Source organism: Oryctolagus cuniculus, chromosome 9 (genome assembly GCF_964237555.1).
Source record: "Oryctolagus cuniculus chromosome 9, mOryCun1.1, whole genome shotgun sequence".
NCBI lineage: Eukaryota > Metazoa > Chordata > Mammalia > Lagomorpha > Leporidae > Oryctolagus > Oryctolagus cuniculus.
The window spans coordinates 99,237,550-99,253,617 of NC_091440.1; the positions used below are offsets into that span (position 1 = coordinate 99,237,550).

Here is a 16,068-nt window from a genome sequence, read left to right on the forward strand (position 1 = left end):
TTTATGCTGGCTGTGGAGCTTGCGCTCTGGCAGTTGCCCGTTATAGGTGGACAAATTTGCTCTTACTCGGCAACAGTGTCGGGATCAGATTTTTATTGCACAATAATAACTGTGGAAAGAATACAGAAAAGCAGGGGCCAGTGTTGTGGCATAATGACTTAAGCTGCTGCCTGCAATGTCAGCATCCCATATGGTGCTGGTTTGAGTCCCAACTGCTCCACTTCTGATCCAGCTATCTGCTAACGCATCTGGGAAAGCAGTGGAAGATGACTCAAATCCTTGGGCCCCTGCATCCAAACTCCTGGCTTCGTTGTGGCCATTTATTGAGTAAACCAGCAGATTGACAATCAATCAATCTCTCTCTCTCTCTAACTCTGCCTTTCAAATAAATAAAATAAATATTTTTTTAAAAAGAATATAGAAAAGCAATAAAATGATATATCAGTGATGACATGGATGAAAGAGTATAGTTAATTCCAGGGTAAACATTTGGAAACAGAATAAATAGGACTTTGTGTCTTCACTGGATGTTGACATCAGTAGAAAATAAGAGGTCAAGAATGCTTTAGAGATTTTGAGATTGAGCAACTTGTTGACTACTGACTGTCCATGGAGATAATAAATGCCTAGTGGAAAGTTACCTGTGATGAGAAGCAAAGGGGCACCCACATTACTCTCTGCAAGGAGACACATTTGACATAATGCTGTCCTTTGTGTGACTCGGACAAGAAGAAACAAGGTAAAGGAAATAGTAGAACAGTTGGAAGAACAGCTTTTTATCAGGAGACCCCACAGCTGCCTCTATCGTATTTCTCTTTGTCACAAGTGTAGTAATTGTAACACTGATTTAGTCTTCTATCCCTTCAGGGCTCTAATGAAGGATTAATTAGTCTTTTTTAGTCTAATAAACAGCACCTGCAACCATAACTCTCACAGCTTTACCAATAATTAGAGTGTAAATCTGACTGGAGTTCAAACTTTGGATTCAGTACCTGGGATTGGGTGACTAACCTGTCCTGTTTCTTAGCTTTGGGGTTTCTGAAATACAGAGTCTGTAACTTTGAGCACTGACATTTCAGTCTAAGAAGAAAAGATTAACAAAAGAAAAAATGAGCTCCTTTCCTGTGTGAGGAAACATATGCCTGGATACAGAGATGGGCATTTGTAGCTCTAAATAAGCGTCGCTCAGCAAGTTTCCTCCTTCTTTCTCCCTTTCTTCTCTTTTTCCTTCTTTGGGGAATCTTATTCTGTAAGTCACTGGGATCAGAGGATTTCAGCTGACTGTACGTGCACATGGCACGGATCAAGAATGAAAACATTTGGATGTAAAGTACTTTTCATGTCAGTAAACTATGAAGGACTGACTCTTGGTGCTTTTTGGTCTTATCTTGAGAAGAGCATCGTCCAAAAGCTCCTGCAGAACACATTTATGTGATCTGTATAACATCTCCTGCTCCCTGAGCTGTCAGATATTTAGTGTTCAACATCATGAGTTTGCAAGGAACAGATGTCACACTGAACTTCTGAATACAAGACCTAGGAACACTAAACTCTGATCATCTTCACGTCTTATAGAAATGGAGACGTTCTTAGTTCTCACTGACTTACATGAGTCAAGCAAGTCATCATTGGTCTTATCTTTCTGCTGGGATCCGTTCCTTCAGGCAGGCTTAGATACTCATTCTTCATTCGTAAGAAGTACTTGAAATACGTTCTGCCTTGAAAATGAATTTGTATGTGCTTTATTGAGAGTTCTTTTTAAGTTTTGAAACTATTGCTCAATAGCAGGTATTAAAGTTTAAGTGTCTCATATTCTAAAAAGTAACTAGCTGTATATACTTTCACGTGCATCTCTATTAAAGCCCATGTGGAAAGTTGCTTGACCAAGTGAATGGTGTGTAGGTGTTTTGCTCACATTCTGGGTGTCCCTCTGTCCTTCCCTCTGCCCTTACCCCTTTCCCCAAAAGCTGCTTTGCGGAAGACTTTCTGTTTATTGTGACATAAGACATAAGAACAATTACCCTATTTATTTTTAAGAACATTTTCATCCATTCGGGCTACTCTAACAAAATACCACACTGGGTAATTTATAAATAGATAAAAGTGTATTGCTCACAGTTCTGGAGGCTGGGAAATTCATGATCAAGGCATTAGACCGGAGGGGTTCCTTCTGCACATCGTAGATGGTGTCTTCTTGCTGTATCCTCTGCTGGCAGAAGGGGTGAGCAAGCTCTCTCAGGCCTCCTTCATAAAAGCACTAACCCCATTCATGATGGCAGGACTTCCTGACCTAAGTCATCTCCCAAATCGAATTAATACCACTCATTGCGGGTAGTGTGTAGTAAATTAATTTGAGGGGACACAAATAGCCCCATTGCAAAGATCACAGGGGGTCATCCCACAAGAGAGAAATTTGATACATAAATAATTTATTGAAATGTGTTTTCTTTACTATTGTATACAGGAGAGATAATTTGGCTTTCAAATATGCATGTATTATTAGATGAAAATATAAAGAACCTACATGGACCACAATATGGGGCTCATTTAACATAACATTCAGTTAACACTGTACTGCCAATTCACATTAGATTTCAGGGGTAGGCATTTGACCTAGCAGTTAAGACACCAGTTGGGACACCTGCATCCGCCTGGTCTCTGTCTCTCTGCATCTCAAATAAATAAATACATTTTAAAATTATATTTTAGAGTAATATTTAATGACATGAAAAAAAATGGTCATGATGATGATAGCTAAAATTTACTAGGTGTTGATTTTATGCCAGGTGCCTTTCTCAGCACTTCTCTTATATTAATTCAGTTAGTTAATCCTGACAGCAGCCTTCTGGGGGAGAAATTGTTGTGAGTCTGTTTTAAAGATGAGAAAACTGCAACCCAGGACCTTGGAGTAGTTTTATCCAAAGTTAGCTGGTAGCTGGTCAGAGATAAAACTACAATTAGCGCCTGGGCCATCTGCCGCTGAGGCCCTTGCGTGTCTTTGAGAAGTTGCTTATGGAACAAGACAAATGTATTTAATTCATCTAGAAAAGAAAATACATGATGGGGCCAGCCCTGTGGCATAGTAGGTAAAAGCTGCCGCCCGCAGTGCTGACGTCCCATATGGGCGCTGGTGTGAGTCCTGGCTGATCCAGCTCTCTGTTATGGCCTGAGAAAGCAGTGGAAGATGGCTCAAGTCCTTAGGCTCCTGCACCAGCGTGGGAGATTCGGAGGAAACTCCTGGCTCCTGGCTTCGGATCGGCACAGCTGCAGCTGTTGCGTGCCATTTGGGGAGTGGACCAGCAGATGGAAGACTTCTCTGTCTCTGCCTCTCTGTAACTCTGCCTTTCAAATCAATCAATCAATCAATCTTTTTTTTTTTTTTTAGAAAAAGAAAATACACTGATGATAGCTATCAAATTTTGACAAAGTAGAATGTGTGGGGAGAAAAGGCAACATATTCCACCAGACATCAAAGATAGAGTTTTTAAAACAGCATAGTATAGTAGGAATAGAGAAGAAGCAGAATAAATCAGAATAGCACACCTCAGGGGAAAAGACTGGATACACCAGTCATATTAGCAGTGGTTATCACTGGTTAGAGGGATTACAGATTATTTTTCTTTTCTATTTCTTTTTTTTTTATTTGAAAGATTATTTTTCAAACTATCAACAGTCATATAATATTGCCACATTTTTAAATGTTTAAAACTTTAAGCTTTTTTTTTAAAGATTTATTTATTTGAAAGGTATAGTTGCCAGCCGCGGCTCAGTAGGCTAATCCTCTGCCTAATGGTGCCAGCATACCGGGTTCTAGTCCTGGTCGGGGCACCGGATTCTGTCTCGGTTGCCCCTCTTCCAGGCCAGCTCTCTGCTGTGGCCAGGGAGGGCAGTGGAGGATGGCCTAAATGCTTGGGCCCTGCACCCCATGGGAGACCAGGAAAAGGACCTGGCTCCTGCCTTCGGATGGCGCGGTGCGCCGGCTGCAGCGCACCGGCTGCGGCGGCCATTGGAGGGTGAACCAACGGCAAAGGAAGACCTTTCTCTCTGTCTCTCTCTCTCACTGTCCACTCTGCCTGTCAAAAAAAAAAAAAAAAAAAAAAGATAAAAAAGAAAGGTACAGTTATGAGGCCGGCACTCTGGCGCAGTGAATTAATGCCTTGGCCTGAAGCACCGGCATCCCATATGGGCACTGGTTCGAGACCCGGCTGCTTCCCTTCCAATCCAGCTCTCTGTTTTGGCCTGGGAAAGTAGTAGAAGATGGCCCAAGGCCCCGCCTGAGAGACAGGGAAGTAGCTCCTGGCTCCTGGCTTTGGATCGGCGCAGCTCCTGCTGTTGCGGCCAATTGGGAAGTGAACCATCGGATGGAAGACCTCTCTCTCTCTATCTCTGTCTCTCCTCTCTCTGTGTAACTCTGACTTTCAAATAAATAAATAAATCATAAAAAAAGAAAGAAAGAAAGAAAGAAAGAAAGAAAGGTACAGTTACAGAGAGAGAGAGAGACTCAAAGGAAGAGAAAGATCTTCCCTCCACTGGTTAACTCCCCAAATGGCTGTAACACCTAGGACTGGCCCAGACCAAAGCCAGGAGCCAGAAGCTTCTTTCAGGTCTCTCACGTGGGAGCAGGGGCCCAAGCACTTGGGCTGTCTTCTGCTGCTTTCCCAGACACATTAGCAGAGAGCTGGATCAGAAGTGCAGCAGCCAGGACACAAACCCCACCAGTGCCCATATGAGAAAGCAACAGCAGCTTTTCCTGTGCTACCACAACACCAGCCCCGTGAAAACTTCAGGTTTCACAATATTTTATCATTGTGACATATACTGCTGCTTCATTTGATGCATTTTCTGAATTACTCTGCTGCAGAGTGAATTCTTTAAAATGTTCAATATATTCTTTGTTTATTCAGAACTTAAACTGACCTATAACACAGAATCCCCATTCTGATCCTCCAGTTTTATAATTGTAGAGAACAGGCAATGGGAAAAATCATCATCTGTCTTAGGGTTGAGAAGAAGGACTTCAGAATGTTGGACTTATTTTCAAAACCTGAACTGTTTATCGATGGTGTATAGAAGACTCTTGAATGTTATACATGTAGCTTCTATCTGATCACCTTACTGAACTCTAATAAGGTATAATAGTTTTTCAGTTGACTCCTTTGATTTCTAGATGTACCATCACTTCACTTACAGACGAAAGCTGTCTTCCTTTAGTATTTACAGTCTGTACCTTAGATGACCTACACTAAAAAATCAAAATGGTTGTTTAAAACAATGACTAGGTTCTTAAAACAGTAACATGGGAAAAGGTTCTTATCCATCATAACATGAAGTGTCACACAGCCCTCTACATAGTGTAATCCAGTCTTTATTTTATGAAAGATTTATTTATTTGAAAGCAGAGTTAGAGAGAGAGAAAGACAGAGAATTTCCATCTGCTGGTTCACTCCTCAAATGGTCACAAAGACTTATCTGAGCCAGGAGCTTCTTCAGGGTCTCCCATGTGGGTGCAGGTTAGGGGCCCAAGGACTTGGACCATCATCCACTGCTTTCCCAGGCACATCACCAGGGAGCTGGATTAGAAGTGGAGCAGCCAGGACTCGACCCAGAGCCCATACAGGATGCTGGTGCTGTAGGCCACGGCTCTAACCCGCAGTGCTGCAGCACTGGCCCCTGTCTTTTTTTTTAAATACAAAAATAAGCACTGAAAGTGCTTGATTTGGGAATATTGCCTCTTCTCAAAAAGTTCATGAACCAATGTAGTGCCTGCTTAGTCAACTCAGGCTGCCATGACAAATCACCACGGACTGAGTGACTTAGCAAATTTGTTTTCTCTCCATTCTGGAGGCTGGGAAGTCCAAGACCCAGGTACAGGCCAAGTCCATTCCTGGTAATGCTGTCTTCCAGACTGCAGATACTGCCTTCTCACTGTGCCAGCAAGTGGCAGAGAAATGAAGGTTTCTCTCTCCCTGTTCTAACAAGGATACAGTCCTATTAGTTCTCCACCCTTACAATTTCATTAGACCCAAATTACTTCTTATAAACCTCTGTCTCCAGATACCGTGACATCGGGATTATGAATTTCTGGGAGTATGGGGGCGAGTGTGCCTGACACAGTTCAGTCCATAAAGGTGCCTGAACTCTTCCCAATGTGCCCAGATATTCCAGGTTTAACTATTTCCTGTAGACAGCATTAATTTTATCCTTTCTTATAAAATTCTTATAGAACTTTTTACTTCAGGTGGCTCAAAGAAATTTTTCTTAAATTTAACCTTATATGTTGTTTCCATATAGACACAAAATCGAATGAAGCTGATGGCCGACAACTATGAGGATGACCACTTCAAATCCTCCCATTCCAATCAAACAAATCATAAACCCTCCCCGGACCAGGTAAGGCTGCTCTTGAGTGACATATAAAAACAGTAAACTTCTGTTTGTGATGTATTTTGGACTAGTGTATTGCAAATTCTGGGTTTATGAGTTAGAAAAAATAAAAGCTAAAACATTAATTCTGTTCCTGAAAACTCTTTGATTCTTTTTGTTTAAAATGCAGACTCAATTTCTGGATAGGAAGTTGGTAATTCTGAATATTTTAAGAGCAGATTCTTGAAAGGTTTAAAAACAATAAAGAATCCTTGAATTGGGTTGAGAGAGAAAAAATAACCTCATTGATACATACTAATTTGTATCTGTCCTGCTTTTCTTGTCCAATAAGCAGTGTCTTGTTAGAAAAACAAGACTAGCTGCTTGCAAGCTCAGTGAGGTAGAGCTCACTGCAGAGGTTCCTTCTGTTTGATTGCAAATTATGAAATCTCTCCAAATCACCTATTACAGTGAAGACTGAAGCTTAGTTTCTTTGCTCTATTTCTTTGTGGATCCCTCCAGCATGTCATTCCCCAGGAAAATTGTTGCCTCCAACTTCTCATCGGTGCAAAAGCAACATTGATGAGTCTGAAGGGAACCATATTCAATTCCAGTTTTTGGAAGAAGGGAAGTCTCCCAAGATCTTGAAAGTGATAGATGAAGGAGAGTGGTGAACAGATTACCTCATAACCCATTGCCAAAGTCAGATTTCAACATCTCCATCACACCCAGTCTTAAAATATATAGCTAAGGGAGAAAAATAATAGTCAAGTAATTACATCCATATGACTGCAGCGTCCAGGAAGGCTCCCCTCCTAGGCATGTCCACTAACTGTCATCGTCTTAGGAGAAGCAGCAGAAGTACTACAGAGGAAAGTATCATTGAATTCCAAATTGCTGTTATTTCTAAGGTTCAGAAGATACAGCCCTATGTATGTACATTTTAAATATATGATGACATTTAAAAGCCAATTGAGGCAAACCTTCTATTTTTAGAGGAAGGACAGTGCTAGTCTTAAATATGGCAAAATGGAGAGCTGTCTGCCTGGTGTCAGCAGGAGTTCCCTGCCAGGAAATCACTTTACTTTCTCTGCCTGCTTCCTGGTACCTGGAATTAAATGTAGGTCAGAATTTGTAAGATACATGTTAGATCCTTTCTTTGAAACAGGTTTCAATCATAGAGAGAATTTGATGCTTAGAGTCTGGGGGAGACAAACAGAGATAGGAAATTAAAGAAGAGGGAAGCATAAAGAAAAGCCCCCGACTTGATCATGTGGCCCAGGTCCAGTCCGTAATAGAGATGGTGTCTTGGGAAGAGGGGAAGAGAAGTGTAGCAAGACGCGAATTACTCATGTTGATAATGTCGGGCTTTAGAATCTAACACAAGGAGACTTAGAGATCTTTTCTACTACATTATGCTAATGGCCTTGTCTTCAGTACTAACCAACTCTTTTTCATTCCCATGCTGCTCTGGGGCATTGCTCCCTTTGTCGTCTCCCGTAGGATGAGGAGGAGGGTATATGGGCATAGCCACTCAGATGCTCTTAGTTCAGCCATTTTGTTCAGAACGGTGAGAAACGGCTTTCCTTCACTACAGAAATGATTGTTGCTTGTTTTCATGTGTCCTTTTACACAATCACTCTCACGTCTTGTTCTCTGTGATTCATGAATTCCCGTGGTGTGCTGTCTGTTTTCTCATCTCCACATTATTCCTGTGTGCATTGCTGTGCTTCTGACATAGTGGGGCTTGGATTTGGGGCTGCTTTTTTTCCCTTGTGTGTTAATAGTCACTTTTGTAATTGCTTTTTGTACATTTTGGGGAGAACTTCCAGGGCATGTAACTACATTTCTCCCGTTGTGATGTTGCTAATAAATTGGCCCATCTGGGGTGACCTTACAGTGTCCTGGTAAGGTTGGAAGAACCTTAACATCAAGCTGGCAGCAGGAAACCGATCAAGTACTCTGCTGTTAGCTGAGGGTTAAGGTGTGCTTTGTATGCTGATTAAGTATAAATACATAGTCTGTTTAAAAAAAAAAAAAACCTGTACTATGAGCAAAAACTCCCTTTGTTTCTCTCTGAGGAAGTGTTCTGCTTTCCCAGGGTCACTACCAAGGATGTCCACCTAGGACATCCCCTAGGGCTTTGACATATCTCCCAAACCATCCCTAAAATAAAGAGGGACGAAGAAGTAAAGAGAAATTTTTTTTTTTTAAGACATAGTCTAAAGAATTCTTTCCCTCTCTTCCCATGGACGGCTGCTGTGTTATGCAGTTGCCAGGACACTGTCTAGAGTCTCCCGTGCAGGCCAGTGGGCTGGAAAATACAGGCCAGCTGTGGCAGTATCTCCCTTTGATCTGATGCCCTTGAGGTTTGACTGAGGAAACCCTTTACTTGGAGGAAGTAGTTGTTATGATCAGTAAGTTCACACGTACTGGTGGCATTGCACTCCCTGGATTCACCGCCCCTGCTTTTGGTGATCTCACTCTCGTTGAGTCAGTTCTCTCGGAAATGTCTGTGTCTTGGTGTTAAACTGCTTAAAATGACGAGGACAGGTGTAGACTTCTTACTGTCGAACACCGCCGAGAAGGATGAAGAGGTAAGTTGTGTGAAGGGGCGTCACTGTGGGATGGGAAGCTTTCCAAATGTCATTATCCTAAATGTGTGGGGGAAGGTGAAATGAGCAGTATCAACGAAGCTCATCATTGGCTTAGAATACTGCACACCAAGAGAATTGGAAACAAGTCTTGTGGGTAACTTAAGCAGGAGACTGAAAAAATGAACAAATATCACATATACTTTGTCCTTGTAATCTCATTTTCCTTTCCTTTTTATCATAATAGAATAACTCCTAGCAGGAGCTCAAATGCTATTGATTTTCATTTTTCCAATTACTCTACTATTGTGCTTACTGCACAATGATATTAATTGCCATTGGTTTAGCACAGTGCAACCACAATTACCTGGACATAGCTGGAGTTTGTGTTATATAATGTCAAGCTTCTAAAATGTGCTATGACATAAGGATTTTTACCTAAAGAAATGCTTGAGTGATCCCTAAAACCCTGCAGAAATGTTGACTTGCTACCAGTTTCCTTCACTTATTTCCTTGCTAACGCCACAGAGAACAGGTTTTCAGATTTGTGAAATTGATGATTTCCTTAAGAACATGTTTCACATCTGAAATATCTGGTTAGATACCACTAGATACTGGCAAAGTACGAGGCTTGAGAGATAGTCAATACTCAGATGAGAGAATCGTGCTAGTATGGGGTTTTGGAGTTAGGCCATTTATGAGAAGTGAGAAGTGATGATGAAACATAATGGTTAAGGGTGGCAATTTTGGAGCAGAAGATCTGTGTTCAGACCCTTCCTTGTGGGTTTGGACAAGGTATGTAATCTCTCTGTGCTTTGATTTCTTGGTCTTTAAGATGAAGGTTGCCGTGAGAGGTAGATGAGTTGTGAGACAAGTGGACTCTGCAGCTGCACTGCATGGTTTTGAACCCAGACTCCTCCATTTGCTCTACACCTGTGGGAGAGTAACTTAAATTGTCTGACCTCAGTTTCTTTTTTTTAATTAATTTATTTTTTAAAATTTTATTTAAGGTATACACATTTTCTGTATTTCCTATATACAGATTCAGGAACATAGTGATCCTTCCCCCTACCCTCCCTCCCACCCAGGCTCCCAGAACCTCCACTTCTTTATCTGTAAAAATGGGTTTATCAATAGTTATATGGTAAATCAGTTAAATAAATTTCTGTATGGTAATGTGTTTACATTGTATTAGCTTTGAGTGCCATCAAGTCTTGTCATATGGCTATCTTGGTCTGCCTGGGCTTCTGTTATAAACATCCTAGACTAAATGGCTGAAACAGCAAGCTTACTTCTCACAGTTCTGGAGGCTGGAAGTCTGGGATCAGGACGTCAGTATTGTCAGGTTGTTCGTCAGGACCCTCTGCCTGGGCTGCAGATGACCAGCCTCTCTCCAGTAGAGAGAAGGCAAGCTCATGTCTCTTCTTGTACAGGCACTAATTCCATCATGAGGGCTTCATCCTCATGGCCTATAAAATCAACCAAGGCCCCATCTCCAAACACCATCACTTTGGACATTAGATTTTCCACATGAATTTCTGAGAGACACAGACATTCTGTATAGCAATTATTGCTGACTCATAGAACTTCACACAGTGATGCAAAGCTGACAGTCTCAGGCAACCCCATAGGCAGTGCAGGGCAAAGATTTCCTGTCTACATTAATAACCATGCCCCTCTGTACCTGTTTACTTTAAACTGTTTCTGTTCCTCTTCCTCCTCCTTCCCTCACAAGTAGAATGCCGGCCCCAAGAGAGCAAGAACTTTTTTTTCTTAATATTTATTTATTAGGCCGGCGCCGTGGCTCACTAGGCTAATCCTTCACCTGTGGCGCCGGCATACCAGGTTCTAGTCCCGGTTGGGGTGCTGGATTCTGTCCCGGTTGCTTCTCTTCCAGTCCAGCTCTCTGCTGTGGCCGGGAGTGCAGTGGAGGATGGCCCAGGTCCTTGGGCCCTGCATCCCATGGGAGACCAGGAGAAGCACCTGGCTCCTGGCTTCGGATCAGTGCAGCGCACTGGCCATAGCAGCCATTTGGGGGGTAAACCAACGGAAAAGGTAGACCTTTCTCTCTCTGTCTTTCTCTCTTTCACTCTCTAACTCTGCCTGTCAAAAAAAAAAAAAAAAAGATTTATTTATTATTTTGGAAGTCAGAATTACAGAGAGGGATCATCCATCCGCAGGGCAATCCCCAGATGGCCACAACAGCAGGGGTGAGCCAGATCAAAGCCAGGAGCTTCATCTGGATCTCCCACATGGGTGGCAGGGGCCAAAACACTTGGGCCATCTTCTGCTGCTTTTCCTAGGCCATTAGCAGGGGCATGGATCAGAAGTGGAGCAACTGGGACTTGAACGGGCGCCCATATGGGATGCTGGCTTTAACTGCTACTCTACAGTGCCAGCCTTGAGACAAGAACTTTTTTTTTTTTTCCAGCATGATAAGGTTTATTTACAAAGTGAGAAGAATACACAGGGACATGAGGGCAGGAACTTTAATATACTTCATTTTGTATATGCCTAGTGAAAAGGTACTTTTAAAAGTTTATTGAAGGAGCCGGCACTGTGGCTCACTTGGTTAATCCTCCACCTGTGGCGCCGGCATCCCATATGGGCGCTGGGTTCTAGTCCCAGTTGTTCCTCTTCTAGTCCAGCTCTCTGCTGTGGCCCGGGAAGGCAGTGGAGAACAGCCCAAGTGCTTGGGCCCCTGTACCCACATGGGAGATCGGGAAGAAGCACCTGGCTCCTGGCTTTAGATCGGCGCAGTGCCAGCCTTGGCGGCCATTTGGGGAGTGAACCAACAGAAGGAAGACCTTTTTCTCTGTCTCTCTTTCTCTCTCTCTCTCTCTCACTGTCTATAACTCTACCTGTCAAATAAATAATAATAATAAAAAAAAGTTTGTGGAAGATTGAGTTAAAAGATATTTTGGTGCAAAAATTTTGAAAACCAATGTGTAGTTTTTTTATATTACTCATTTTCCACAAACTCTTTGAAAACCCTAAATATATAGATTTCAAAAATTTTTGCACCAAAGTAAATTTATCTTTTAAATCCATTTTCCACAGACTTTCTGAAGTACCATCATGTATAGAAAGCCCTAGGTGTATATTCATGTACTTCTGAATTAATGAAAGTCAGAGAAGAAAACGTTTAATTCAGTTCAGGTCTCTGGTGTGTATGGCAGGGACCCCATTACTTGAGTCGTCACCTGTTGCCTGCCAGTGAGCACACTGGCAGGAAGCTGGAATTGGGAACAGAGCCAGGCCTTGAACTGCTAGCATCCCAAGCAATGTCTTAATTGCTGGGCCAATTACCTACCCCTGTTATAAGCTTTAATACCAGCTTTATTAGTACAGAAAGGGAAGATTAGAATGAAGATATAGAAAATGTGTCTAGAAATGAAAGAACTTCAGAGAAATGTTGCAAATTTAAAGAAAAATCATAATGAAGTCCTAGTGTCTGGTTCCTGTAATTTCATGCTAAATAAAATGGAATTAAATACAATTCAGAGGGGCCGACACTATGGCACAGTGGGTTAATACACTAGCACAATATTTTGACAGTAAAGTTGTTTTCCCCTAACAGGCACAGTATTAAGATCAGCTGTCATTTTTCTGGCCCTAATGATGTGTGCTGTTACATTCCTCAAGGTTTAATTTATCTATCTCTCTATAGCTATAACTGTAGATATATAGATATTTGGAAGGCAGTATAACAGAGAGGGAAGGATGTACACATAGAGAGAGACAGACAGACAGACAGACAGACAGAGACAGCGCATCTTCTACTGGTTCACTCCCAGATGGCCACAACAGTCAGGGTTGGACCAGACTGAAGCCAGGAGCCTGGATCTCCAACAAGGGTGTCAGGGCCCCAGCTGTTTGGACCATCATTTACTGCTTTCCCAGTCACATTAGCAGGGAGTTGGATCAGAAGAGCAGCTGGGACATAACCTGTCACGCTGGTATGTGATACTCGTGTCACAAGTGGTGGCCTAACCTGCTGCATCACATCTGCCCTCCATTTTTCTTTCTTTTTTCCCTTCTTATTTTTTTTTTCTTTTTAAGATTTATTTACTTGAAAGTCAGAGTTACAGAGAGAGAGATTGATCTTCCATCCACTGGTTACTCCCCAGATGACTACAACAGCCAGGACTGTGCCAGGCAAAAGCCAGGAGCTTCATCTGGGTCTCCCATGTGGATAGCAGGAGTCCAGGCACTTGGGCCATTTTCCACTGCTTTCTCTAGGCTATTAATAGGGTGCTGAATCAGAAGTGGAGCAGCTGGACATGAACTGGCATCCATAGGGGATGCCAGCATTGCAGGTGGTGGCTTTACCCACTACACCACAGTGCCAGCCCTCCATTTTTAACATGAATTATCTAGGGAAAATATAGACTCCTGTTTAGTACAGTAGAGAAAGAACTGAATGAAGATCAGATACTTCAAGGAATTAATCTAATGCAACTTTAGTTTATTCATCTCTTAAATGGGTGTAGTGATACCTGTCTTAATTTTCTTGAAGTGCTAACATAAGGAATGTGAAAGTAGTTTGTAACTCTGTGGTTAGCTATATAAATATGCTAACCTGCTTATGGCCAACATTTACTTCTGCATAGTTCTTTTCATGGAATCTGAAGTTTAACACAGCGAGACTTGGTTTTAGAACATTCTGTATAGGGTAAAAGAGAGGAATTTGATGAGAGCAGTGTATCATTTACATGAAAGACACTAAATTTCTGTTTTTAGGGATATTCTCTCTTCCTAAACACTGACATTTTCTGGAACCCAAATGCTTGCAGATAACTTGCAGAAATTCCCAGAATTCTGGGATCATTGCTATAGGCTCCAGCTTACAGCCAACCTTTGACTACAACTCTGTTAGGGGCTTTATGGACCACAGCCTGTAGTTCATGTGCGATATAGGAATGCATACTAGCCCTGCTTTGAAAACTCTTTCAGCATTATCATAAGAATGGAGTGCTGCTTTTAAGCATGTTACAATCATATCTAAAATATTTTCACCCCAGTTTTCTTTGTACCATGTTCTGTCTTTGTTCCTCTAAATTTGATTTCCCATTCCTTTTTTCTTCATAATTTAGAGTGGTTTGTGATTGGGTTTGATTCTGTCTTCCACTTTGTTCGTACGAAGCATCTTTCTCCTATACCGGTGTCACAACTGTTGGTTCCCTTCAGCACGGCTGCCTCTGCCCTTCTAGTGGCCACTGGGACATTGAGGCCCCTGTGTTTAAGCGAGCACAGTACAGGGCTACTTCAGGCAAACTTACATATTCACTCCCTGAGGAGTGACCACCATGTGGAAGTACTTCAGATCTCCATTTGCCCCTTCTTTTTCTTTAGTCACAAACAGAACCTTCCAGAAATGTATGAACACTGTAATAGAGACAGACCCCATTCCATTTTTCCATTCAAGTAGCAGACAACAAGGGAGTCAGCCCCAGGATATCTGCTTGTCCTGTGCAGGTTACTGTCTGGAGGCCTATGTGCCCCAGAGCATACCAGAGCTTTCACATAGACAAGTTGGAATCAGAGGGGGAGAGGATGAGTTGTGTCACCTATTTGGAAAATAGAAAAGTAAAAGAATTGCCCATAGTCCCCAGGTCCTGATGCAACCTCAGTTAATATTTTGCTGTTTCACAGTTGGTGGTACTGTCTTTTTTTTTTTTTAAGTTTCAGAGTTACATGCTAAATCTTTTTTTTTTTTTTTAAGATTTATTTATTTATTTGAAAGTCAGAGTTACACAGAGAGAGGAGAGACAGAGAGAGAGAGAGAGGTCTTCCATCTGATCGTTCACTCCCCAGTTGGCTGCAATGGCCGGAGATGGGCCAGTCCGAAGCCAGGAGCTTCTTCCGGGTCTCCCATGTGGGTGCAGCGGCCCAAAGATTTGGGCCATCTTCTACTGCTTTCCCAGGCCATAGCAGAGAGCTGAATCAGAAGTGGAGCAGCTGGGTCTTAAACCGGCACCCATATGGGAGGCTGGCTCTTCAGGCCGGGGTATTAACCCACTGCACTACAGTGCTGGCCCCAGTGGTACTGTCTTGTATGCAGTGTTGGTCATAATTGTGATACATGCACAATCATTCACCTACAAGTTTCTACCTTGCAAATATATTTTCTTTTGCTTCTCCTGCAAGGCTGTTTTCTTGTTTTTAGGGCATTTTAGCTTGGTAGTAAAGAATATGCTTTGCCTTTTTACCTAATTTGAATCCTGCCTGGTAACTAGGTGACTTCCCACAATCACGTAACCTCTCCTTTTAAACATCAGCATCCTCATTTGAAAGATGACAATAATAAAATTTGCACGGCCTGGCGTTGCAGCACAGTGGATTAAGCCTCTGCCTGCCACACCAGCATCTCATATGGGCACCAGTTCGAGTCCTGGCTGCTCCACTTCTGACCCAGCTCCCTGTTGATGTGCCTGAGAAAGCAGCTGAAGATGGCCCAAGTGTTGCCCTCAAGTGGAGACCAGGACGGAGCTCCTGGCTGCTGGCTTCAGCTTGGCCCAGCTCCAACCACCGTGATCATTTGGGAGTGAACCAGCGAATGGAAGACATCTCTCTCTCCCTCTCTCTAATCCTGCCTTCAAATAAATAAATAAATCTAAAAAAAAAAAAAAACAAACAAAAAAAAACTTACCAAAGGTTACTGTGCAGATTAAATGTATTCAGTGCACTTAGCCTTTGCCTGACACACATGTGTGCTCAATAAATGACAGAACCAGTAGATTATGGTGGTAATACACCCTAGAATATTTTTCAGGCCCACTGCTGTTGCTGTTACTTCATAGATTTCACCTCTCTCCACATATAATAACATTCCTCTAATTGCACAAGGAACCCACATTGCTAGTGTTTAACTTTTCCTACAGTAAGAGATAATCACAAAGATATTAGTCTTCTTTTTCTGAATTACTGTTTGAATCCTTAGTGATTCAGCTAATACTGCCTCCCCAAGATACTAAGAGGAACGGTGGGCTAGCCAGACATCGAGTCCAAGCCAAAACCTCTAAGAAGCACCCCATCATGGCAAGTGGGTTTTTTTCCTCCTGTAGTTTTCTGACCTGAAGATGATTTTCAGGCAATAGAAAAAAGCAGA

At 42.3% G+C, this 16,068-nt stretch overlaps 1 protein-coding gene across 17 annotated transcripts in view; it reads left to right on the top strand.

The window, feature by feature from the left end:
- The window catches only part of ERC1 (ELKS/RAB6-interacting/CAST family member 1), a 518,217-nt gene that overhangs the window by 428,887 nt on the left and 73,262 nt on the right, over positions 1 to 16,068 (top strand). For 11 of the 17 annotated variants that reach the window (XM_008259816.4, XM_002712778.5, XM_002712779.5 and 8 more), the window contains one exon: positions 6,292 to 6,390. In XM_008259816.4, the coding sequence (XP_008258038.1) occupies positions 6,292 to 6,390 (99 nt within the window). Of the gene's footprint in view, positions 1 to 6,291; positions 6,391 to 7,866; positions 7,934 to 16,068 lie in introns of all 17 variants that reach the window. The other 6 variants (XM_070049268.1, XM_008259822.3, XM_051850753.2 and 3 more) reach the window with 1 other exon arrangement.